Here is a 21,938-nt window from a genome sequence, read left to right as displayed (position 1 = left end):
TCTATCTATCTATCTATCTATCTATCTATCTATCTATCTATCTATCTATCTAAGCTACTTGAAAGCTCCCTTTTCGAGGTTATCCTGTATCATTTTGTTTTTATTTTACAGTAGTAACCAGTTTGTATTTTGACTGGAATTATAGTTACGATGATAAATGCGACTCTGCTACTTTTGTGAATGCATAAACTAGCTACTTCTGACAAGACACACCACTACCGTCTCTCAAAGAGTTATTAAAACCGGATCACTTATTGATAGCGTTTTGTTTCATCCCATCTTTGGTCAGTGAACGTTCACACGCAGGTCAGGAAGGGTGGCTTCACAATAGCGCCATCTCGTGGTGGGACAGGAAACGTTGCGGTTGCATAGAGTGTCTCGTAGCAAATAATCCCAAATATATTGCCTAAATTATAACCTAAAGAAATCAAACGTTGTACAATAGTCTCATAAATGTGAGATTTCATATTTTTACATATTTTTTAAAATAAACTTTTACTTGATATAATGCCAGGTTCTTGATACATAGTAATAACATAAAAAAAAGTTTTTAACAGTGCTTGTTTGCATTACTATTACAGTCAACTGCTGCTGTAATATAAAAAAATAATTTCTAACATTCAAGACCTGTCTGACCTCACCATGAAGCTACGCCCACAAGTTGCAGTGGTCCTCCAATTAGAATGCGCCTTCTTTTTTATTTCATCCAATCGGAACTCCGTTTGCTGCAAGGACGTTCAATGCGTGGATCTCTGATTGGTCGAGCAGCGTTCTGGTGTGACGCTAGGCTTTACGCCGACGTTGGGGGCGGAGAAGGAGGGGCGACTCTAATGGCGCATCGCAGTCCGACCGATCCAGCTCTCCACAAATAAACAACAGCAGTACTTCACGATCTGGCCTAATTGGTGCTTTTGCCAGTTGCACCGCGCTGCAGCCGCGTTTTGCGCTTTTGCTCATTGAGCAGATCGCCTGGGCTTCCTGTTAGCGGCTGCTCGGAGCACAGAGGCCCAGAGGAAAGACGGCGGCTCGGTGAGTGTGCAAACATGTAACCATCTGTTAAATGAACAATGTTTCTGCTCGTAATGTTAGTCATTGAGGGTGTAGTTCACCCCGAATTACACAACGTGTCATCATTTACTCTCCCCTGTGTTGCTTTAAACCTGCGTGACTTTATTTCGGTCGTGGAACACAAAAGAAGATGTTAGGCAGAATGTTAGGGTCTGACAGCCTCAGTCACCATTGACTTTCGGTGTATCTTTTATCCATACAAGTAAAGTGAATGGTGACTGAGGTGTCATGGTGTCAATCTGTCTAAAATCTTCTTTTTTGTTCTTCTGAAAAAAGTCTTGCAAGTTTGAAACAGCCTAGGGGTGAGTAAATAATAAGATTTTTTAATATTTAAACCATTATTATCCATATAATGGTTTCAGAAACATGTTGTTGAATAAAGAAGCTGTGCGCGAGAAATATTAACGTTACCCCTCAGTTTGTTTGTTTCTTTCCTTTTATTTTTTACACCGTCTTTAGACTTTTTACTATGGTAACCCTGTAAAGCCTAATGAAATAATACTCAGAAATAGAAGAGTTTATTCAACCTTCAATCAAAGTATTAAAATAAAAAAAAAGTTAATGTGTTTTATGTTTTTTTTTTGTGAATGTCGAAAGAGACGCAAACTGAGCGAAAATGTGCAATTTGGTGCAGGTGTTATTTATATGGAGAAAGAGTAAGATATAATTCTAATGATGTCAAATGTAAATCAAAGGTATTTTTGTAAGATTATAACGGTGTACTTTACATAAAATGCACAAATATCAGTTGTCACACTGCATCTCTTAATAATGTTTAAGACGATATTTAAATTCTTATTTTTACAATTAAAAATAAATATTCCTCAAAAGTCTGTTGTATCAATGCACTGATTCTTACATTTAAACATGATTTAAAAAATACACGTATAATCAAGTAAGCCTAGTAAATTGTTATGTTAAGGTTTTACAGCACGTTTATAACCTGAAGACATTTAAAAAATATATATTTTTACTGGTTAAAAAAAGAATGAACTCAAATCATAGGTCTGAAGGCATGTTGTAGATCGTGTACAACAGGTTTTTCAGCAAAGTTTTGATTGTTGATCATTTAGAGGACTTAGAAATATATGTATAAAATATGATACTCTAGGCTCTACTGGGTTAAACTGAATGTATTATTGTTTATTTATCTGTTTGTTTGTTTTAAAAAAAGGTGTGATTTGCACAAATCTTCTGTTTGTTCCTACATGTTGAGATATTGACATGACCTCTAATTCTTCCATGTCTTCTGTTTCCCTATAGAGAATATGTAACAAACGTCAACATGACGTCCAGATTTAGTAAAACATATACGCGGAAGGGAGGAGAGGCCAGCTCGAAGTTTGATGAGGTGTTTTCGAGTAAGAAAGCTACGCTTAGCACCAAATGGGGAGAGACCACCTATAAGGCACAGTTGGGGGTCAAACGGCCCTCGTTCAAGCCGGAGGTTCCTGAGCTGACTAAACGACCCCGCTTTGATGATGACGACAGCTCAGAGGACCCGTTTGGCTTTGATAGCGACGACGAATCCAAAACTGTCAAATCGAGAGATACTCCACAATCTGAGACAGGCTCAGATGCAGCAGGATCCGGGAACGAGCAGTTGAAGACCCAGGCAGAAAAGCCCATTCAGGGCCCGGCGTTGACCGCCGGGGGTACTTCCTCCTTGGGAAGCAGCCTGAACGTCAGAACTGGGGTGGTTGGTATGAATAGCCCAGGTAAGAAATTAAACAATCAACAAAGTTTGTTTGTGGAACACACTATTCATGCAGAAACATGTTAATTACCTGAGACGGATCTTAAAGGGATAGTTCACCAAAAAAATGAAAATTCTGTCTTTATTTACACTCCCTCATGTTGTTCCAAACCTGTATGGCCTTCACAGTTGCTGCGTTCCACTCTGAAGGGTTCAATTAAACCTGTGCAAAGAATAATGAGATTAAAGTGTCCATCAATTATACCCTTCGAAATTCTTCATTCTGAAGAGCCCTTTTAAGTGGCCATTTTTAAGCACTTCGGTTTGGAACGACCCCTTAATATGGCGGACATGATTGTTGCTATCACAAAATGATAGACGTTTTGTATTTTGGCTTTTAGATTTTCGAAACACTCAGATATTTTAAAATATTGTCATCATTTATGTCCATCCATTGAAAGTCCACAAATCAAACATTTTTTAAGCTGCATAAAAGACACAGTTAAAGTATTCCATATGACTCGAGCGGTTTAATCCAAGTCTGCTGGAGAGACACAATCGCTGGGCGGAAATGAGAGGATATTAAAAATATCTTAATTTGTGTTCCAAAGATTGGAAAAGAGTCTTATGGATTTGAAATGACATGAGGGTGAATAAAAGACAGGATTTTAATTAATGGGTGAGCTGTCCCTTTAAAATCAGGTGTAAATAGGTGCTATTGAGTGTGTCCGTAAAATAATAACCGCAGTTTTTGCAGTTTCTTTTAACTCCCAGACAGTCATCACGCAAGAAATGATGTCATGACACAATTATCATTGTGCCTGTGCCGTTGTTCTAATAAGCTCAAGCACTTGGCTTTGGAGTAATTTAGGGTGCTTTATTGGTCTTATTACAGGTTACTGAATATGACCTAGATCACTTCAGTCAGACCCATATTATGATGTCTGAGTCATTCTGATGACCTCACACCATTGTGCTATGGTGGGGTGAAGTCACTGTCTTTCTGCAGCAGGTTATACTGGTTTTATTCCATGCTGAGAATAGCAGTAGCTCTGCTGAAGTCTTCTCTCTGTAGTCAAGGTACTCGTGTAAGCACACTAGCATGGACTCTGGGGCTCAGCAGGATATTTTCAGCACTATGCAGTTCCATACTTTCCCTCGGCTCTTTAGCAAGGCTAATTACAACCGTTAGAGGAGCAGTGAAACAAGGACTCAGGTTGTGATAACCCTCTAAGGATAATAAAACTTCTAATAGTAATTATATCTACATCTGACTGTGGAAACATTTAGTATGGGGTTTGAAGGAAAGGTACCCTTTTGTCGATCCAAACCTGTATTACTTTATTTCTAAAAATGCAAAAGAAGATATTTTGAAGATTGTGATGGTCACTCTTTTCCATGAAATTGAAGTTAAAGGGGACTGCTTCTGTCAAGCTTGTAGAAAGATGCAAAAGCACCATAAAGCTATTATAAAATAGTTCATATGATCAGCGTGATATTCCAAATCTTCTTGAGCCATTGTTCACAAAAAAAATAATTTTTTCCCCTTTGAAGGATTCATGAGACAAGTAGAGTTTTCTGATTTGTAAACTAGCTGTTCCTTTTGGTCAACGAATTGATTGATTCAGTTCAGAAACCACTGAATGATTCATTTACAATCCAGTTCTTGAATTCTCACTGTGTTCAACAGAAAAAAAGAAAGTCATACGGGTTTGTAATGGGGAATAAATGATGATTTGTGTGTGAACTATCCCTTTAACAATCCAGGGTTGTCACATTTATTGTTTGGTTTGATGCAATATTTCACACAACATGGTTTATATATATATATATATATATATATATATATATATATATATATATATATATATATATATATATATATATATATATATAATATATGTGTACATATATACATATACACAGTCATGGCCAAAAATTTCGGCACCTTGGGTAAATATGATCAAAGAAAGCTGTGAAACTTTATCTGCATTAACCCATTTGATCATTATGAAATAAATGTTTTTCTCAAATACACATTGGCCACAATTAACAGCACCCTTTTATTCAGTACTTTTTGAAACCTCCATTTGCCAGTTTAACAGCTCTAAATGTTCTCCTATAATGCCTTGATGAGGTTAGAGAACACTTGACAAGAGATCAGACAGAATCTCTCCAGATCCTTCAGATTCACAGCTCCATGACGGTGCTTCTTCTCTTCAGTTCACCTCACTCATGTTCTACAGGGTTCAGGTCCGAGGACTAGAATGGCCATAGCAGAAGCTTGGTTTTGTGCTCAGTGACCCTATTTTGTGTTGTTTTTGAGGTTTGTGTTTGGATTATTGTACGGTTGGAAGATCCAAACATGGCCCATTATAAGATTTCTAACAGAGTCTTATTGATTTTTTTGACTCACTTATTGATTTTTTTATCTGTTGGTATTTGATAGAATCCATGATACCATGTGTCTAAACAAGATGTCCAGGACCTCCAGCAGAAATATAGCAACATTAAAAATACAGCTGTATATTTCATTGTACACACAGGGTACTTTTTATCCCTGTGTTCACCAAACCCATCTTGTGTGTTTGTTGCTAAAAAGCTCTTTTTTTTTTTAGTTTCATCTGACCATAGATGCATGCCAGTCCCATTTGAAGTTCCAGTCGTGTCTGATAACTGAATATGTTGGAGATTGTTTTTGGATGAGTGAGGAGAATTTTTCTTGAAACCCTCCCAAACAACATGTGGTGATGTAGGGGCTGTTTGACTTTTATTTTTTAAGGTTTTCTGACCCGAGACTCAACTATTTTCTGCAGTTCTCCAGCTGTGGTCATTGGAGAGTCTTTAGCCACTCAAACTCTTCTTCTCACCGTGTATTAGGGCGATATAGACACACGTCCTCTTCCAGGCAGTTTTGTAACATTTTATGTTGATTGGAAATTCTTAATTATTGCCCTGATGGTGGAAATGGGAATTTTCACTGCTCTAGCTCTTTTCTTAAAGCCACTTCACCAAATTGTCAAGCTCAATTATCTTTTGCTGCACATCAGAAATATATTCTTTGTTTTTTCTCATTGTTATGGATGATTAAGGGAATTTGGGCTTTGTTTTCCTATTTATATTTCTGTGAAACAGGAAGCCATGGCTGGATAATTTCATCTTCATAATCACCCTGGAGTGCTAAAAATTGTGAATATGAATGGGTATATATTTCAGAGATATTTTACTCATAAGAATTTCTAGGGGTGCCAATAATTGTGTCCAACATGTATTTGAGAAAAAAATATTTATTTCATAATGACATTTCCCACCATTTAAAATTCTTATTATCCAATGAAAGGTTAGATTTTTGTGATTTGATCTTTTATTTAAAAAAAAAAAAAAAAGGATTAACAATGCAGATTAATTTTCACAGCCTTCTTTGGTCATATTTAACAAGGGTGCTGATCATTTTGGCCATGACTGTGTGTGTGTATATATATATATTACATTATATTATTTCAACATTGCAATTTAATGTAATATGCATTTTTTATATTGCTATTATTTATATTTTAACAATACTATTTTTATTTTATAATTCTATAATGTGTATTTAAACTACTATTTTATATAATTAGACAACACTTTTATTAATGATACATTTTTATATTGCTATTGTTTATATTTAAACAAAGTATAAATACTAATCTTAGGTAATTTTATTTATTTATTTTTCACAATTTCTTCTTTTTTGTAGCTATGACGACTCCAGCCTCACCTCATGTCACTGGCACTGTAGGAGCCTGGAGTAGATCCAGTGTCACAGTAAGCAAACCAGTCTCCCAGATCTCCAGCTTAAAATCCCACAGTAGAAACATCTCTGTTGATTGGGACCCTTTCGGGGAGGACTCTCCTCCAGGGGCCGGGGAGGGGAGTTCTACCCAGGCCGGGAACTCTTCTGATGGGCTCAAGAGCTCAGAACAGTGCCCAGCTGAACCTGAACCTCCAGTGCAACCTGTTGACTTTGAGCAGCTTCCGCTTCTTAAACCATCCAGCGACAGAGTGTACCGACGGCCACGGAATAAAGGGATGGACAGTTCTGGAACCGGCGATGTACCAGTTCCTGCTGTGAGTTCAACACCAGCCTCTGTGCTGGTGAAGAGCACCGCTGCAGGGGTCACTGGGAGCTCTGAAGTCAAGCCTGCAGGTCGTGGACGAGTGAGGGACTACACGGTTCTTCACCCGTCCTGTGTGTCTGTGTGTAATGTGACCATCCAGGACTCAATGGAAAGGAGTGTGGATGAATTTGTTAGCCCAGTGCAAGCTGACATCGGAGAGGCGGGAACCTTTAGGAGGAAAACGGACACACAACCTACCAAGCCTACTAGGTACAATATAAACATACTCTCTTGATTCACCAAATTTGCGTTTTATTTTTTATGAATTTGTAATTTGCTTGATTAGAAAACTAGCATATTGGCATCTGGATTTCCCTTTTCATACTTTCTTTATAATTTAATTTTTAGGTTCAGAACCACTCAGAGTAAAAGTAAAAAGGAGACGAAACTGGAGTTTTTTGGCTTTGAGGAGAATGAGGCTCAGGACGCAGATGGAGACACCACTGCATCTGGCAGCACCAGCTACAAGATCAAATACTTTGGTTTTGACGATCTGAGTGAGAGCGATAGTGAGGATGAGGATGACTCAGCAGCTAAGGAGAGGAAGAAGAATAAGAAAGCAGCAATGGAAGCTTTGGCAACCAGCGTGGACAGTCCCCAGATCAATGACTCGCAGGATAGTCAACAGAGTCAAAGCAGCCTAAGTACAGGTACTCAGAAGCACACTTCTTCACTGATGCATGGTTTCATCATTTCATTAGAGCATGATGGGAAATGTAAACTGTAATTATGGATCACGATTATTTGTAGAGCTATCTCTGGATTCATGGTGTGTCTTCTTTTTTTTTTCTGTTGTCAGATTCTCAGGATTTGCTGGATGAGACAGGAGCTACAGCCTCACAGAAGGAACAACATGGAAAGCAAACCGACAAGTCAAAGGAGATTGGACGCAAGATCTTCAGCGGGCCAAAAAAAGTAGATCTTAAAAAGCTTTAGCAGAAACAGTGTAACTTTATTAAAAAGCTACATTTGAATTTTTAACATAACAAATTTGTGTTTTTTGTGTGTGTGTTTTTAATGCAGTCTCCTGCTAAAGCCGTATATAATGCTCGTCACTGGAATCAACCCGAGGCGGAGGAAGTGTCTCCTCCTGCTTCCTCTCATACTGTTCCTGCTCCTGTAAGTAAAGTACTCCATTCATGACCTCTGAGCTTTATGCACCAAAATTTCCTCTTTGCACACCATAATGTTGTTGTTGTTGTTTTTCTTGCAGAAGGCCAGTGTGTCCAGCAGCAGCAAAGAGACAAATTCCCATGTTGATGATGGAGTGTTTAAAGCCCCGCCACCTCCTCCTAAAGTCATTAAGTCTGTCACTATCCCCACTGTGCCATACCAGGACATCGTCACTGCACTAAAATGCAGGAAGGAGCACAAGGAGGTGAGAACTGCACTTTGGGAAATGTTAATGATTCTTTTTGAAATGTGTCCACTTAAACCAATGTTATTTTAGTATTATGTATTTAGTATTATAGTAGAAGTTTTATTAGCCTAATTTTTTAGTTTTAATTGTAATATTTCTATTTGTCTTTTAATGTTTTTATTTTACTCATTAGTTCTAGTAATTTTTGTACTTCATCTTAAACTTATTTTATTTCATTTAGCTGCCAAGGCAACATTTCTCATTTTCATTTACATTTTTTATCCAATATTCTTAATCTAATCTTTATTTCATTTAACAAGAACAATTTTTTTAGGTTTAAATAACAATAATGTGTTTGTTTGTGTGTGTGTGTGTAGTTGTACACTGTGGTCCAACATGTGAAGCACTTTAATGACGTAGTGGAGTTTGGGGAGAATCAGGAGTTCACGGATGACTTTGAGTATCTGGAGACGGGACTGAAGAGCACACAACCCCTCAACACACGCTGCCTTAGGTGAGACTAACACTGAGTGGAATATTCTGGGTGGTTTGCAACCTCAAGCATATGTATCACAGCTGTGATTTGAACTATCACAGATAATGATTTGAACTATGAAAGTGGCTCAATATAACCTTAAATCTGTCCTTGCAACACACTTTTGTTGCATTAGTATTAAGAAACATTTAAAGTATTTTTCCCTTTTTTTATTAAACGGTGGTATACAGAACAAATTGTGGCTCTGTCTATAAATAAATTATTATTTTTTAAATAAAAAATCTCTTATCTAAAGCTACAAACTGTTTAGGGAGCCCTGTTGCACATTATATTAAAGGTTATCATTAACAACAAAGCCCAAAATATTAAATTAAACTGTTAATTGTCTTAATGTATTCTAATAATAAACACTCAAAAAATAAATAATAATAAGCATGTACCTGCCACACAACATTTACATGAACTTCTGAATCTAATTATAAATTAGTTTCTGCTCCAAGATATGACAGCTTTATGTAAACATACATTTAGTAATTGAGACTAACAGGGTAAGTAAAACATAATTTATATATAGTAATATTGCTTATATTTAGCAAAATGCGCTTTGTTGCTGTGGACACTGAACGACTTGCCTGAGCTAAATGCAGTTCTGTGTGACATGTTCACTTAAACAAAAAGCTGTTTTACTGTTGACTTTTCGCAGTGGAAATGCATGTTTACTCATGCAGATATGTGCAACGTTATTTATTTATATTTTGAATAGTTTTTTTTAATTATATAGTTTTTGTTTTAGTAATATTTTCTCTTTTTAAATGTTAGAAATTGTGTTTTTGTCATTTTTGCATTCGTTTTTTGTTTACTTTCTCCATTTTACCTTTTAATGTATTTTTATTTCAATTTTAGTACTTTAGCTCATTTCTAATTTTCGTTGAAGTTTGTTTTAGTGTAATATTTATGTTGCATTTCATCTCAGCTTTTTCATAGAAACAAAAATAACACTGGTGCACACTGGAACCCCCAGATATGTACTTTGAAAACATTCTTACCCACAAAGATATAACATAAACCACTAATCCTTTTTTCCTCCTCCATTTTTGACTGTAGTATAATCAGTCTGGCCACGCGCTGTGCCATGCCGAGCTTCCGCATGCACCTAAGGGCCAGAGGGAAGGTGGCCCAGGTCTTTAAGATGCTCAGTGATGCCCAACAGCACCCGGTGAGTGTCTCATTCAGCACCTAACCAACAAACCAATCACGCAAACACAGACTTTCTTTAATTTACCAACAAACCAACTAATCTGTATAACCAAGCATTATTCCAAACTGTCACAGCTCTATCATTATGAACACAGCTACAATGCTGTGTGATAAAACAGTTTGTTTACTTCATTAGTATACATTAATTGGATATGTAATCATCTCCGCCGGCAGACAAGGGAGAAATGCAAACAGACGCTGAGCCGTTGCTCTGTGAATCTCGTTAGTTCAGTTTACACAGATGGAGCGTGACTGTTTGTCTTGACTTTTTCGGCCTGACTTGAATTTGTGTATTGAAGGATGTTCAGTAAAAATAAATTAAATCCACTTAATGAGTCGAGACAGATGTTAAGAATAAAGCCACTAGAGTCAGTTAAGGCCATGTCTTGTTTTTATAATGCATAGTAACTTGATTTTTAAAGTTTTGTGGCATTTAGTTCATCTTTTGATGCTGCTATCTATATGCTAGTGTATTCCTAAAAGTTGTGGTAAGATGTTTGGAACATTTGCCTCCTCTCTCTCTTTCTCGCTGTTCTTCTGGATCTGGCAGAACCTGGCTCTTTGCACAGCGTCGCTGATGTACATACTGAGCCGAGACCGGCTAAATATGGATCTGGACCGGTCCTGTCTGGAGCTGATGATCAGGCTGCTGGAACTAGAGCAGGATGACTCTGTGGCAGACCAGTTAACAGCTAAAGAGATGAGCCGAGTTAAAGAGAAGATCCGCAAACTCTGCGAAACAGTCCACAACAAACATCTGGACCTAGAAAACATCACAGTGAGTGACTTCTGTTTCTCACACCTTTGATGTCAGAACCGACAACAGAAAACCAATGAATGTTTTAGAAGAAGTGTTCTTCCATTCACCTTGGCTTTGTTCAGACAGGCAGCAAAAATCTGTCTTTGTTTATTTGTTAGTAGACTGAACAGCGAAGAAAGCATAGGAAATCAAACGCAGTCTTTGATGCATGGTATTTCTTGTATTTTTAACAAGTTTTCCTTTATAAACATTGCATATTTAACATTCGCTACCTTTCAAAAGTTTGATTTTAAAAACCGTAATATTGTGAAATATTATTGCAGTTTAAAATGACTGTTCAATATACATGTTTTCTATTCAAATATATTTGAATAGAAATTAATTTTATTCCTGTGGTGGCAAATCTGAATTTTCAACAGACATTCCTCCAGTCTTGAGTGTCACATGATCCTTCAAAAATCATTCTAATATGCTGATTTGGTGCATAAGAAACATTTCTATGTAGAAAACAGTTGTGCTGCTTTTGTGGAAACTGGAAACAGAAAGTTCACAAACAGCATTAATTGGAATAGCACAGTTATACAGTTTTTTTACAGTTATGTTTTTACTGCCACTTTTGAGAAACAATGCATCCTTGCTGAATTAAAAAAAAATAAAATCTAACTGACCCCAAATTTTTTAAAGATAGTGTATGCAAGTATAAAAAATTATGGTTTATTTCTGAACTGACAGGCCTTTTAGATAGAAGTCTCTGTTTTATTAGCGATCTCTAAAATGTAAAGTGGTTTTAAAATGGAATTTATTTTTTTTTTCCCTTAAAGAAATATCTCCAGAACTCCCTTTTTTGTATGCACATCTGCTTAAATGCAATTTTCTAAATTGTGGCTTTTTGTGTCTCAGACGGGTCACTTAGCGATGGAGACATTACTGTCTCTGACATCGAAGCGAGCCGGAGATTGGTTTAAGGAGGAACTGCGCTTGCTTGGGGGACTGGACCACATTGTAGATAAAGGTACCCTAATTGAGACTATCTGTACTTGATTTGTAAGATTTTTTAAGAAAATGGCAGGAAATATGTTTTTTGCCCTCAGTGAAAGAGTGTGTGGAGAACTTGAGTAAAGAAGAAGATAAAGACAGTCTGGTGGCATCACTCTGGGGAGCGGAACGCTGTTTACGAGTTCTGGAGAGTGTAAGTGGACACCAGATGACATTTAATAAAAAAAAATATAACAATTTTAATAGATTTCCTTTAAAGAAAGACCTGCAATACTTATAGCCTGCTGTAATTAATAACATGGACTTTATTTACTTAATTTTATGTATATAGATTGCTGCAGGCCACCAGTCCTTTTCTGTTGTATACTTGCACTGTAGATCTGAACAGTTTTTAGAAATTGCACCAAACGGAATGAAACGGATATTATATAAAAATTGAATTAATGTATTTATAGCTAATTAGCGGCTTTAAAAATGTTGACTGCAAGTTAACGCTTTACCTCTGACATCTCTCGATGAAAATGTTATTTCTATATGTATAATTAATTTAAAACCTAATTTTCTTTCACATCAAGGTTACAGTCCATAACCCTGAGAACCAGGCTTATCTGATCGCCTACAAGGAGTCCCAGCTCATAGTGTCCTCAGCAAGGTGTGTGATGATATAGAAAGTGTAGTCGCAGTGTTGCTTTGTGCGACAGGACATTTGTCATTCTGGGGTTGTTTTTTTTGTGTGTGTGAAGGGCCCTGCAGCATTGTGAACAGATGATACAGCGTTACAGCCGAGAGGTCTCTTCATCAAGCTCCGCCCTCCCGCAGAGTAGTCATAGCAACGTGGGCAAGGCCGTGGAGGACTGTATGAGAGCCGTTATCGGAGTTCTGCTCAACCTCACACATGATAACGGTGAGACACTGCGCGTGACGGATAGAATTTATATAGTGCTCACCAAATACTGCATTTGGTTAATGAATGTGGAATGAAGCGATAGAAAAGAACTGAAATTGTATAAATGTTAAGATAAGAATGTAAGATAACCCTCACATTCTCTCTCTCTTTCGCTGTGACCTCTCAGAGTGGGGCAGCACTAAAACAGGTGAGCAGGATGGCCTCATACAGACAGCACTGGACTGTGTTCTGAATGTCCCACAGTATTTGCCTCAGGAGCAGAGATTCGACATTCGCGTCCTGGTGAGAACCACATGACATTTATTACTCAGCCCTGCATCTTAAGTTCAAAAATATCAATAAAAACATTCCATCGCATAGTTTTTGAACAAAAGAAGATTATTCTATATATATTAATATCAATGCACAAAATAACAAAACCAGTCAAAATTTTGGTAACTTACAATCTGCTAAGGAGTGATTCAAATACTCTATTTAATGTCAAAGAAATTTACATAAACCCAAGTTTATAAACAAGTTTTTTTTCATGTTTGGGTCATGTTTTAATTTTCTTCTGTCACTGGTCATAATTCTAACCTTTAAATCAGGATTAGGTATGAAATAATCAGAATCACTCATACATGTAAATTAAATTAATACATAAATTAAAACAAATAACCTGGCTCAGAGGAAGATTGTCTTTTATGGTGCTTTTTTTCATGGTTGTCAAAATCAAAAATGCTACATTCTAGAGCAAAATCAAGATTATAATGTATAAACGTAAAATATTACAAAAAAGGATGTGAGCTGAGTGTGCCAGGGTGCACATGTTCCATCCTGAGTCGGCCACTCTCATTTAGCTTGACAGCAGATGCTGCGTTAATTGTGTTCATACTTTTAAAATGTTAAACAGCAAATATTAATCATAGAAATTAACATGTTATTTTCTCCAGCCCTAATATAAGTTATAAGAAGGTATGATTAAATTAAAACATTGGGATGTAGTCTTTAGCTATTTCTCAGTTAAGTAAACATTGCTTCAAGTTCTAAGTTAACAGGTTTTAATTTAAAGTTTACATTAATTGAAAATCTAATAAAAACAAAACAAATGTCAAGCAATGAAATGAAAGCAATAGAACAAACATGCAAATGAATGAAACGTAAGTGCTTAAGGTTTTGCAGGTTTTCAGATGCCAGACAGACTATTCATTTAGCTTTAGCTTAATGTTTTGACATCTTTTTTTATCCTCCTGTTGATGTTCACTCTAAACAACTGTCAGACTGGTTCTATTATTTTGTTTAGTATTGACTTGGTTTTGAAGTGCTGGTGTTTTTGACATCAGAATATATGTGCCGTGACTTGTGGATGTGTGACGGTGTTTTATCTGTGCTCAGGGTCTGGGTCTGCTGATAAATTTGGTGGAGTACAGTGCCAGAAACCGACACTATCTTGTGGATATGGAGGTGGACTTGAGCTACCTGATGGTGACAGAGGTAGACGTGAAGACAGAGAATGATGTGAAGACAGAAGGAGAAGAGGAGAGTAAGACGGACGAACAGAATGAGGATAAAACGCAGGGCGAGAAGGGTCCCACAACAGCAAAGTCGTCAAATGCGCTGGCTGCTCTGGTTCAGGTGATTGTAGTCTCCGTGTTTGTTCTGAGAGATGGTTTCATATGACCCTGCAAGTGTTTATCCTTACATTTGACAACTATTGGCCAACTGTTTGTCTGTGTAGCTCTTTCTTGAACGGGAACAAGCAGCAGTGCTCGCTGAGGCACAGACCGATGACCTCATAAGTGAGGCGCCCAAACCTCAGGCGGACCAGAGTGGAGAGTGGAAGGAAACATCTGGAGAGATCCAGTGGGTCGCCTCAGAAACCAATGAAACAAATGACAAGAAAGAAGAGGAGGAAGAGGAGCTTGACCTCAATAAAGGTTAGAGCTGCACGATTCTGGATAAATTGAGAATCACTTTTTTTTTTTTTTTTTCTCAAATAGAGATCACTATTCTCCCTCGATTCTGAACTAAACAAAATAATGTGTGACAATATTATTGCTGCAGTCTATTTAAAAGGCACAAACTTTATTTGAAGCCCCAGTTGCTTTCAAAAGGGGATTTGCTCTATTTTGATCGCTACCATAGACGTCAGTGTTTATATCTGAACTATAAACTTTCATCCCAGTATTTCTGTGATGATATGAACGACTGTAAGACAGAAATAATACTGTGTAGTTAAAAAGACTTTGTGAAACTGTTTTTTACCTTAGCATGGTAACTGTCTGCTCTCTGAGTGAGCGCGTGAATGCAGATTTGAATATTCAGGTATAAGGTTTAATAGACACGGGCGAATCATTGTCATTTAAAAATGGGATCGCATGGGTGTTTGACTCGAGATCACAATCTTTTAATGATTAATCGTGCAGCTCTAATAAAGGTACAAATTATTAATTGATATAACTCAAATGAACACTTGTTGTGACTTGTGTGGATTCAACTCGAGACCGTTTCAACTTAAGATATTTCCCAAAGCAGATTTACGTTTGTCATGTAAAGAACCCCCCAAAAACAAACAGACAAGAAAACCAACAGAATGCTGATTGATTAGAAAGTGTCTTCTGTGTGAGCGGTGCTTTGCAATCACTACAGTATTTTCAGTGGCAGATGGATGAAATTTCAGTTTTTTTGTTGCCAAAATCTCACTGAAATGAACTTTAAATGAAGGTAAATTGCTATATGAAATGATTTAGTCATATTAATAGTCTGCCTTAACCATATGTATTTTTATCTTTTTATAATTGGCTTTATTTTATGTTTAGGCACAAGCTTTTATGTAAACGTCCTGTCTTTCTTTTTCAGCCCTGCAGCATGCTGGGAAACACATGGAGGACAGTATTGTGGCGTCGTACTCCGCTCTTCTGCTTGGGTGTTTATGTCAGGAGAGTCCGGTGAGCATCACCTCTGTCATTCTTTAATTGCTCCAGAAAGCAGCTAGTTGGGTAATTGCTTAGATTTTAATTAAAGCAACTTTTTAGTTTTGTGTATTTTTGTAATTTTAGAGCCCCCTACAGTTAAGTCAGTGCATATACAAGTATTTAGTAGATGTAGCTTTGATTGTGTAGATGGGTCTCTGTCAGTTTTGCCCATTTGGCCACTGCAGTTTTTCTGCAAACTGCTCAAGCTCTCAGTCTGGTTGCATGAGGATCCTGAGTGGAGCCTTTTTTTCATGTCCACTCAGAAATTCTCAATTGAAGTCTGGACCCTGACTTGGCTGCTTCAGGGTATTAATGTTGTTTTTAAGCCATTCCTGTTGCTTTGGCTATGTGTCTGGGTTTATTGTCTTGCTGGGAAGCAAATCTTCTCCCATGTTGCTGGAGTCTTGCAAGGTTTCCTTCAGAATTTCCCTCGTTTGCTGCATTTGTTGGACCTCATAAGCTTTCCAGGGTCTGACGCAGAGAAGCATCTCTATGGCATGATACCACCATGATCCACAGTGAGGATGGTGAGTTTCTGATGCTGCACAGTGTGTAGCTTACACACATCGTTTAATCTGATGGCCAAAAACTTGATTTTGATCTAATCAGACTACAGAATCTTCTCCAGCTGGATTCAGAGTCTCCCACATGCTTTCATGAAGACTCTAGCTGAGATGTCATATGACATTTTTAACAGTGTCTTTCTCTGTACCCCTTTCCCATGAAGCTGTGAGCGCTGAGGCAACTGGGTAACAGTTCTGCACGGTCCCTCGCATCTTTTCTTCTGAAGCTTGAAGCTCCCTCAGGCTCGCCATGAGTAGATTTACAGCTGTGCCAATCCTTTTTTTATTTCTTACCGGATCTAACAGTACTCCCAGGGTTATTCTGTGATTTTTTTTTTTTTTTTTTTAATTTTCTCGTATCCATCCCCTGCCTTGTGCTTTTAAATTACCTTTTCACTGAGTGGCTTGGAGTGTTCTTTTTATCTTCATGGTATATGCTGTGCCACAAAAATGGAGAAGAAGGTTCACCAGAAATTGAACCTTACAGATAGAGGTGTTTTTATACTATACTTTCAGATAGAAACCTGTGACTACACTGATAATATAGGTTTGTCATTAAAGTTCATAGATGCTTTTAAAATAAATGATACTTTAAATTTTTAAATTTGATGTGGTCACTTTGTTCTACAAGATCTATATACAATTTTGACATTATTGTGTTTCTCTGTTGATCAGTGACAAAAAAAGCCTGTTTTAAGCCTTTAAATTAAGTCTGTTGTTAAACGATATGTCCAAGGATTTATTGAGGATCACCACAATGTAAAAAAAGCACTGCTGTTTAGGCTCATTAAATGTATTTATTTATTTTTATTGTATTATATTTATTTATTTTGTGTGTATTAGAAAGAAATGAATGCTTTTATTTAGCAAAGATACATTAAATTGATAAAGTGACAGTAAACATTTGTAATGTTACAAAAAAAAACTAAATCTAAATGAATTGTTCTTTTGAACATTCTATTTATCAAAGAAACTTCAAAAAATTAATCTCTATTTCCACCAAAATATTAAGGAGAACAACTGTTTTTCAACATTGATAATAGTAGGAGTTGTTTCTTGAGCACCGAAGCAGGATATTAATAATTATTTTTGAAGGATTGTTTGACGCTTAATACTGGATTAATGGCTGATAAAGATTCAGCTCTGCCATCACAGGAGTAAACTACATTTGAAAATAAATTTAAATAAAAATCAGTTATTGTAAATTGTAACAATACTTCACATAATTGCCTTTTTTTTTTTTGATCAGATAAATGCAGACTTGGTAAGAATAAAAGATATGTCTTTCAAAAATATGTCTTACTGCCCCCTAACTTTTGAATTAAAAATATTTGATAAATACTTAAGAAAAAATAATTGGTAAAAAAAACCAAAAAAAAAACGTAACTTATCTATTCCTGTTTTGTTAATATATAAGATATTTAATAAAATAATTTAAAATGAAATGTAAATCAAATATATCCTTTCTTTCTCTTTCTCAGATGAATGTGAAAACCGTACGGGAAAACCTTCCAAAGGGAGATTTCTCTATCATGACGGAAATGCTAAAGAAATTCCTTAATTTCATGAACCTTACGGTAAGTAGAATCAAAAATTGTGCACCTTGCATTCCGCATTTTAAAAATAGCAAGCATGTTACATTTAAAAATTTACAAGAGGTAAAATATCATTAATTGTAATGCAAATTCTGTAGTACATCTTGCTTGTATGCAGATATTGAAAAGGCATCTAAATGTGGTTTCAGTGGTCCAATCAGTGTGTGTCTTGGCTGTATTAGTACCTGCCTTTTAATGTGTTATCTGCTCACCGTGCATGCTGTGTAATGCCAGGTGTAGGGGGCCACTGATGTTATAAAACATGCGGCGGTGCTCTCATGTCTGGCTAATGACATTCAATCAGTTTTCAACTTCTCTCTGTTCTTTCCTGTCATCAGTGTTCTGTTGGAACCACAGGACAGAAATCTATCTCACGGGTGATTGATTATTTTGAGCACTGTTAGCAGAGATGTCGCAGTTCCCACTCTTCCGTGGGATAAATCTGGACCTGGCAACGTGCCTTAGGCCCTTCAGGACAAGAGGCAGCAGATCCGGCGTAAAGGTGGTTAAGCTTCGCTATGGTCACGTCACCTGCTGCAGAGACTTTCATGTTTTGTTTTTTTTCCCCCCTCTCACTTTCTTTTTGCTTGTTTTTACATTGTGTGTTTTCAAATGCTGTCTCTTTCTCTCATGCTCACACACACGTACACGCACTCAGTGCTTGCATATTTGTTTTTTGAAGCACTGATCCTCACGTAAAACAAAAACTAAGCTGTTTTGAAACAAAAGAATGATTTTAAGCTAGTTGTCCTTGTTTGTAGTGTAAAGAGTTACACTAAACCAAGTAAGTAATTGATATTTCAAACACTGAGGGCTGAGGCTTTGTTCAGACTTCACGCAGATCTGAGTTTTAGTACTGACTGTTCAAACAGTGCAGGCAGTATTTGCATTCGTAAAGATGATCCCAAGAGAATTTCATACACAAGAACTGAGAATTGTAGAAACTGGAAACTTTACCTCTGCATTTCACACATTCAGGAATATATACTGTTTGGGGTCTGGAAGATTTGTTTTTAATGTTTTTGAAAGTAGTCTCTTATGCTCTCCAAGGCTGAATTTATTTGGTCAGTAATATTATGAGAAATGATTACAATTCAAAATAAGTGTTTTCTATTTGAATACATTTTAAAAAGTAATTTATTCCTGTGATGGTAAAGATGAATTGTCAGCAATCATTATTTTAGTCTTTTTAATTTAATGCATCCTTGCAGAATAAAAGTATTTTGTTAAAAAAAAATCCAAAAACTGTTGAACAGCAGTATCCATGCTGTGTCCCAAATGACAAACCGTTTTGATTAGATCTGAGGTAGATGATTGCATTTTTTGCTGCCAGTCTGAAGAAAGCCTAAGATGCCTAATGAACCAAAGACAAAGACCTTGCAAATATGAAAACAAACAAGCATTCATCAGATTAAGGTGAGTTTTTAAGAACCGTGGAATCCTGAAATCCTACTTAAAGAGTGCTTTATAATTATGAGATGTTTTATGATCAATCATTGTTTCTTTCGCATATACTGAAACCAAGCTATTATGTTTGATTTCTTCAAAAACTACACACCAAGCAGAAAGTTTTGATGATTTTATCTGGATACCTAGGGAAGAATTGTTGGGGTTTCTGGCTTATTTTCATTGATCATCCACTGGCTTCTGTAGTTTTAATTCTTCTTTGTGTGAAGAATCACCATGTTACCTTTTGATTAAAAAAAATAAATACAATTTTTTTTTTTTCATTTTTAATGTTTCTTTAGTTTTGTAGACTGCTGTGAGCTCCATTTTAATGTTTAACAAAAAGACAGCACTTGAAAATTGTTTTAGTGAGTTCATGAATGACTCATCTTCTGTTAATTTAATTGTACTCTTAATATAATGGAACAATTGAAATGTATTATTTAATAATTTTATGAATTGTTTTCTTTACCTCTTGACGTGATTCAGGAAAATGTTTCTTAATTTTTTAAAAACATTTTCATCCCGTGTATGTCTGCAGAATGGCTGGAAGCTGCTGAAAGATCTTAGAAAAACAAAACAAAACAGTGCATCCTTCAGACTGAACTAAGCAAAAGTGTCCTCGATTCCTTTCAGATCTTTGCTGAAGCAGAGCCATATGGAGTAAAGCTTGTTATATTTTGCAAAACTTAAGCAAGTTTTACGATAAGTTAATTTACAGATCTGATTTTTTTCTTTTAATTGTAAATATTTCTGTACATATTTGATGTTAGACTGCTAGAATACTTTCACCAAATTTTCTTTATTTTATACTTTACCCCCTTTATTGCATTATTTTAGATCAAGTTAAAGTACAATTACAAGAAATATATAAATATTATAAATATATAAATATATATATATTAAAGGAAACAATTTGTACCATTTTCCAGGATGTTGTCTTTGGTTACATTGTAAATAATTTTACCTTGAATAAATACTTGCTACTTTCAGTACTCGGTGACTGTTTTGTAATGTTCTCTGTGATTCCAACAACCTACATGCTTGAAAGTTGTGTGAAACTACAACCGCTTAATCTCCTTGAAATCAAAATGGAACTTTAAGTCAATTTAGTTTTTTGTGTTTGAAGCGTCTGTATAAATCTAGATTTGTCCAATCAAATGCGCTCTAGCCCTAGACTACCACCTGCAACCTTCAAGGCCTTTGTTAATTTTTAATATTTTATTTTAGTTATAGAAACACATTTGTGTGTTTCTATCTCTCGCTCTCTCTCTCTGTAAAGGGATATTTTTAGATATTTCCTGCATGCCAACGTTTTCAAGGAGTCTTTTTTCGTCTTTAAAAAGTAATTTTGAAAGTGTCATGCTGGGAATGTATCCATGACAACAGCGATAAATATCCAAAAAGAAATGTCTTTCACAATTGAAAAGCAAAATTTCTTGTGACAGAAGGTCATATCTTGTGATCTCTGCACGTTTTTTTTCCTTAATGTGCTCAAGGTCTATGTATAATATGCGCTGTGAGCCTCCATATATATCGTGACAGCACCGCTTGAAGGCCAACATTTTATTGACACTCTTTAAAATGTTTGAATAATTTTGTCCTGAAGCACATCTGTGTGAAACAGATTTTCACCGCTTCTGTCACGATGCATATTTACCAAACAGTCTGTTTCACCTCGTGACATTCTCCGTTTTGACATGTTATGTTTCGACAGTTTCCACAGCTGCTTTCCAGAAGAGGGCACTACGGCTCAGGTTCATGTCCTTCTAGAATTTTTTTTTTTTTCTTCTAAGTGCTCTTTGCTAAACTGCTGATGGCTGATATATTCACCATGAAGGAAGTTTTTAAATCACATTGTCTGCTGCTGCTGTCTTGCTGACTACAATAGCGGCGGTGATTTACACCATTCCACCTCTTCAGATGGGTTTTACGAGGAACAAACCCCATAAAAGTAGTTTGCTTAAGGAGCTAGAACCCCTCCATCCAATTTGAGACATTTGTTGGTGTTAAAAATCAAGAGCTGTCTCCACCTGGCACTGCTGTGGAGTTCAGGGCTCCTGAACCTGACGTTCATCCTCTGAAAGCATTATGTTCTGACAGAACTCTCCCCTGCGCTCAAGAATCTCTTCTTTTCCTTCTACACCACAGTGCAGAACGGAGAGGTTGAGGTTACAGCGTGACACTCAGCAGCAGGACCGGTTTGGATCAGATATTGTGCTGCAAGGCCAGAGGCTTGTTCTGCCCTGGTTCTCACTGGAGGGTCACTTACTCTGGGGTTCAACAGTATAAATTCTCCCAGGCGCTGTTTGTTCTCTGTGAATTTAAACAGCTCTGCGGGGAGTAGCTCCTGCGTTGTCCTGTCAAAACGATGACTCGGCGCTGTCAGGCACATATTCTTGTGAAATCTTATGTAGGGTGATGTCGGATAAAAGGGGGGCAGATGAGGCTGGAGTGTCACAGTTCTAAGATTCAATATACAATCACTGTTGACTGTTCTAGTAGGCCTACTTGACATTCAACAAAAAGTTTGCTTATTAATGCCATTTACCTCTTAAGTAGGGGATTATCGCAAAACAAATCAGCCCATCAGTGTGGTAGAATCTTACATTTAAGACAAAGAAAAACAGTACACTACACCATAACATGCTCAAAGTTGGCCAATAATAGTGCAGTACTA

At 36.7% G+C, this 21,938-nt stretch overlaps 1 protein-coding gene across 1 annotated transcript; it reads left to right on the top strand.

The window, feature by feature from the left end:
- The first annotated feature begins 792 nt into the window (after positions 1 to 792).
- Positions 793 to 19,828, top strand: wapla (WAPL cohesin release factor a). Its single transcript, XM_079386510.1, has 20 exons — positions 793 to 1,029; positions 2,332 to 2,786; positions 6,504 to 7,134; positions 7,273 to 7,574; positions 7,724 to 7,839; positions 7,948 to 8,043; positions 8,138 to 8,302; positions 8,662 to 8,798; positions 9,885 to 9,996; positions 10,588 to 10,815; positions 11,698 to 11,809; positions 11,889 to 11,986; positions 12,369 to 12,445; positions 12,537 to 12,697; positions 12,867 to 12,982; positions 14,075 to 14,314; positions 14,418 to 14,616; positions 15,539 to 15,627; positions 17,699 to 17,794; positions 18,151 to 19,828. The coding sequence occupies exons 2-20, from the start codon at positions 2,354 to 2,356 to the stop codon at positions 18,214 to 18,216; spliced, it is 3,474 nt and encodes a 1,157-aa protein (XP_079242636.1). The 5' UTR covers positions 793 to 1,029; positions 2,332 to 2,353; the 3' UTR covers positions 18,217 to 19,828.
- The last annotated feature ends 2,110 nt before the right edge of the window (positions 19,829 to 21,938 follow it).

This window comes from Barbus barbus (genome assembly GCF_936440315.1).
Source record: "Barbus barbus genome assembly, chromosome: 30".
Taxonomy (NCBI): Eukaryota; Metazoa; Chordata; class Actinopteri; order Cypriniformes; family Cyprinidae; genus Barbus; species Barbus barbus.
This window is presented reverse-complemented; position numbering and strand designations above follow the sequence as displayed.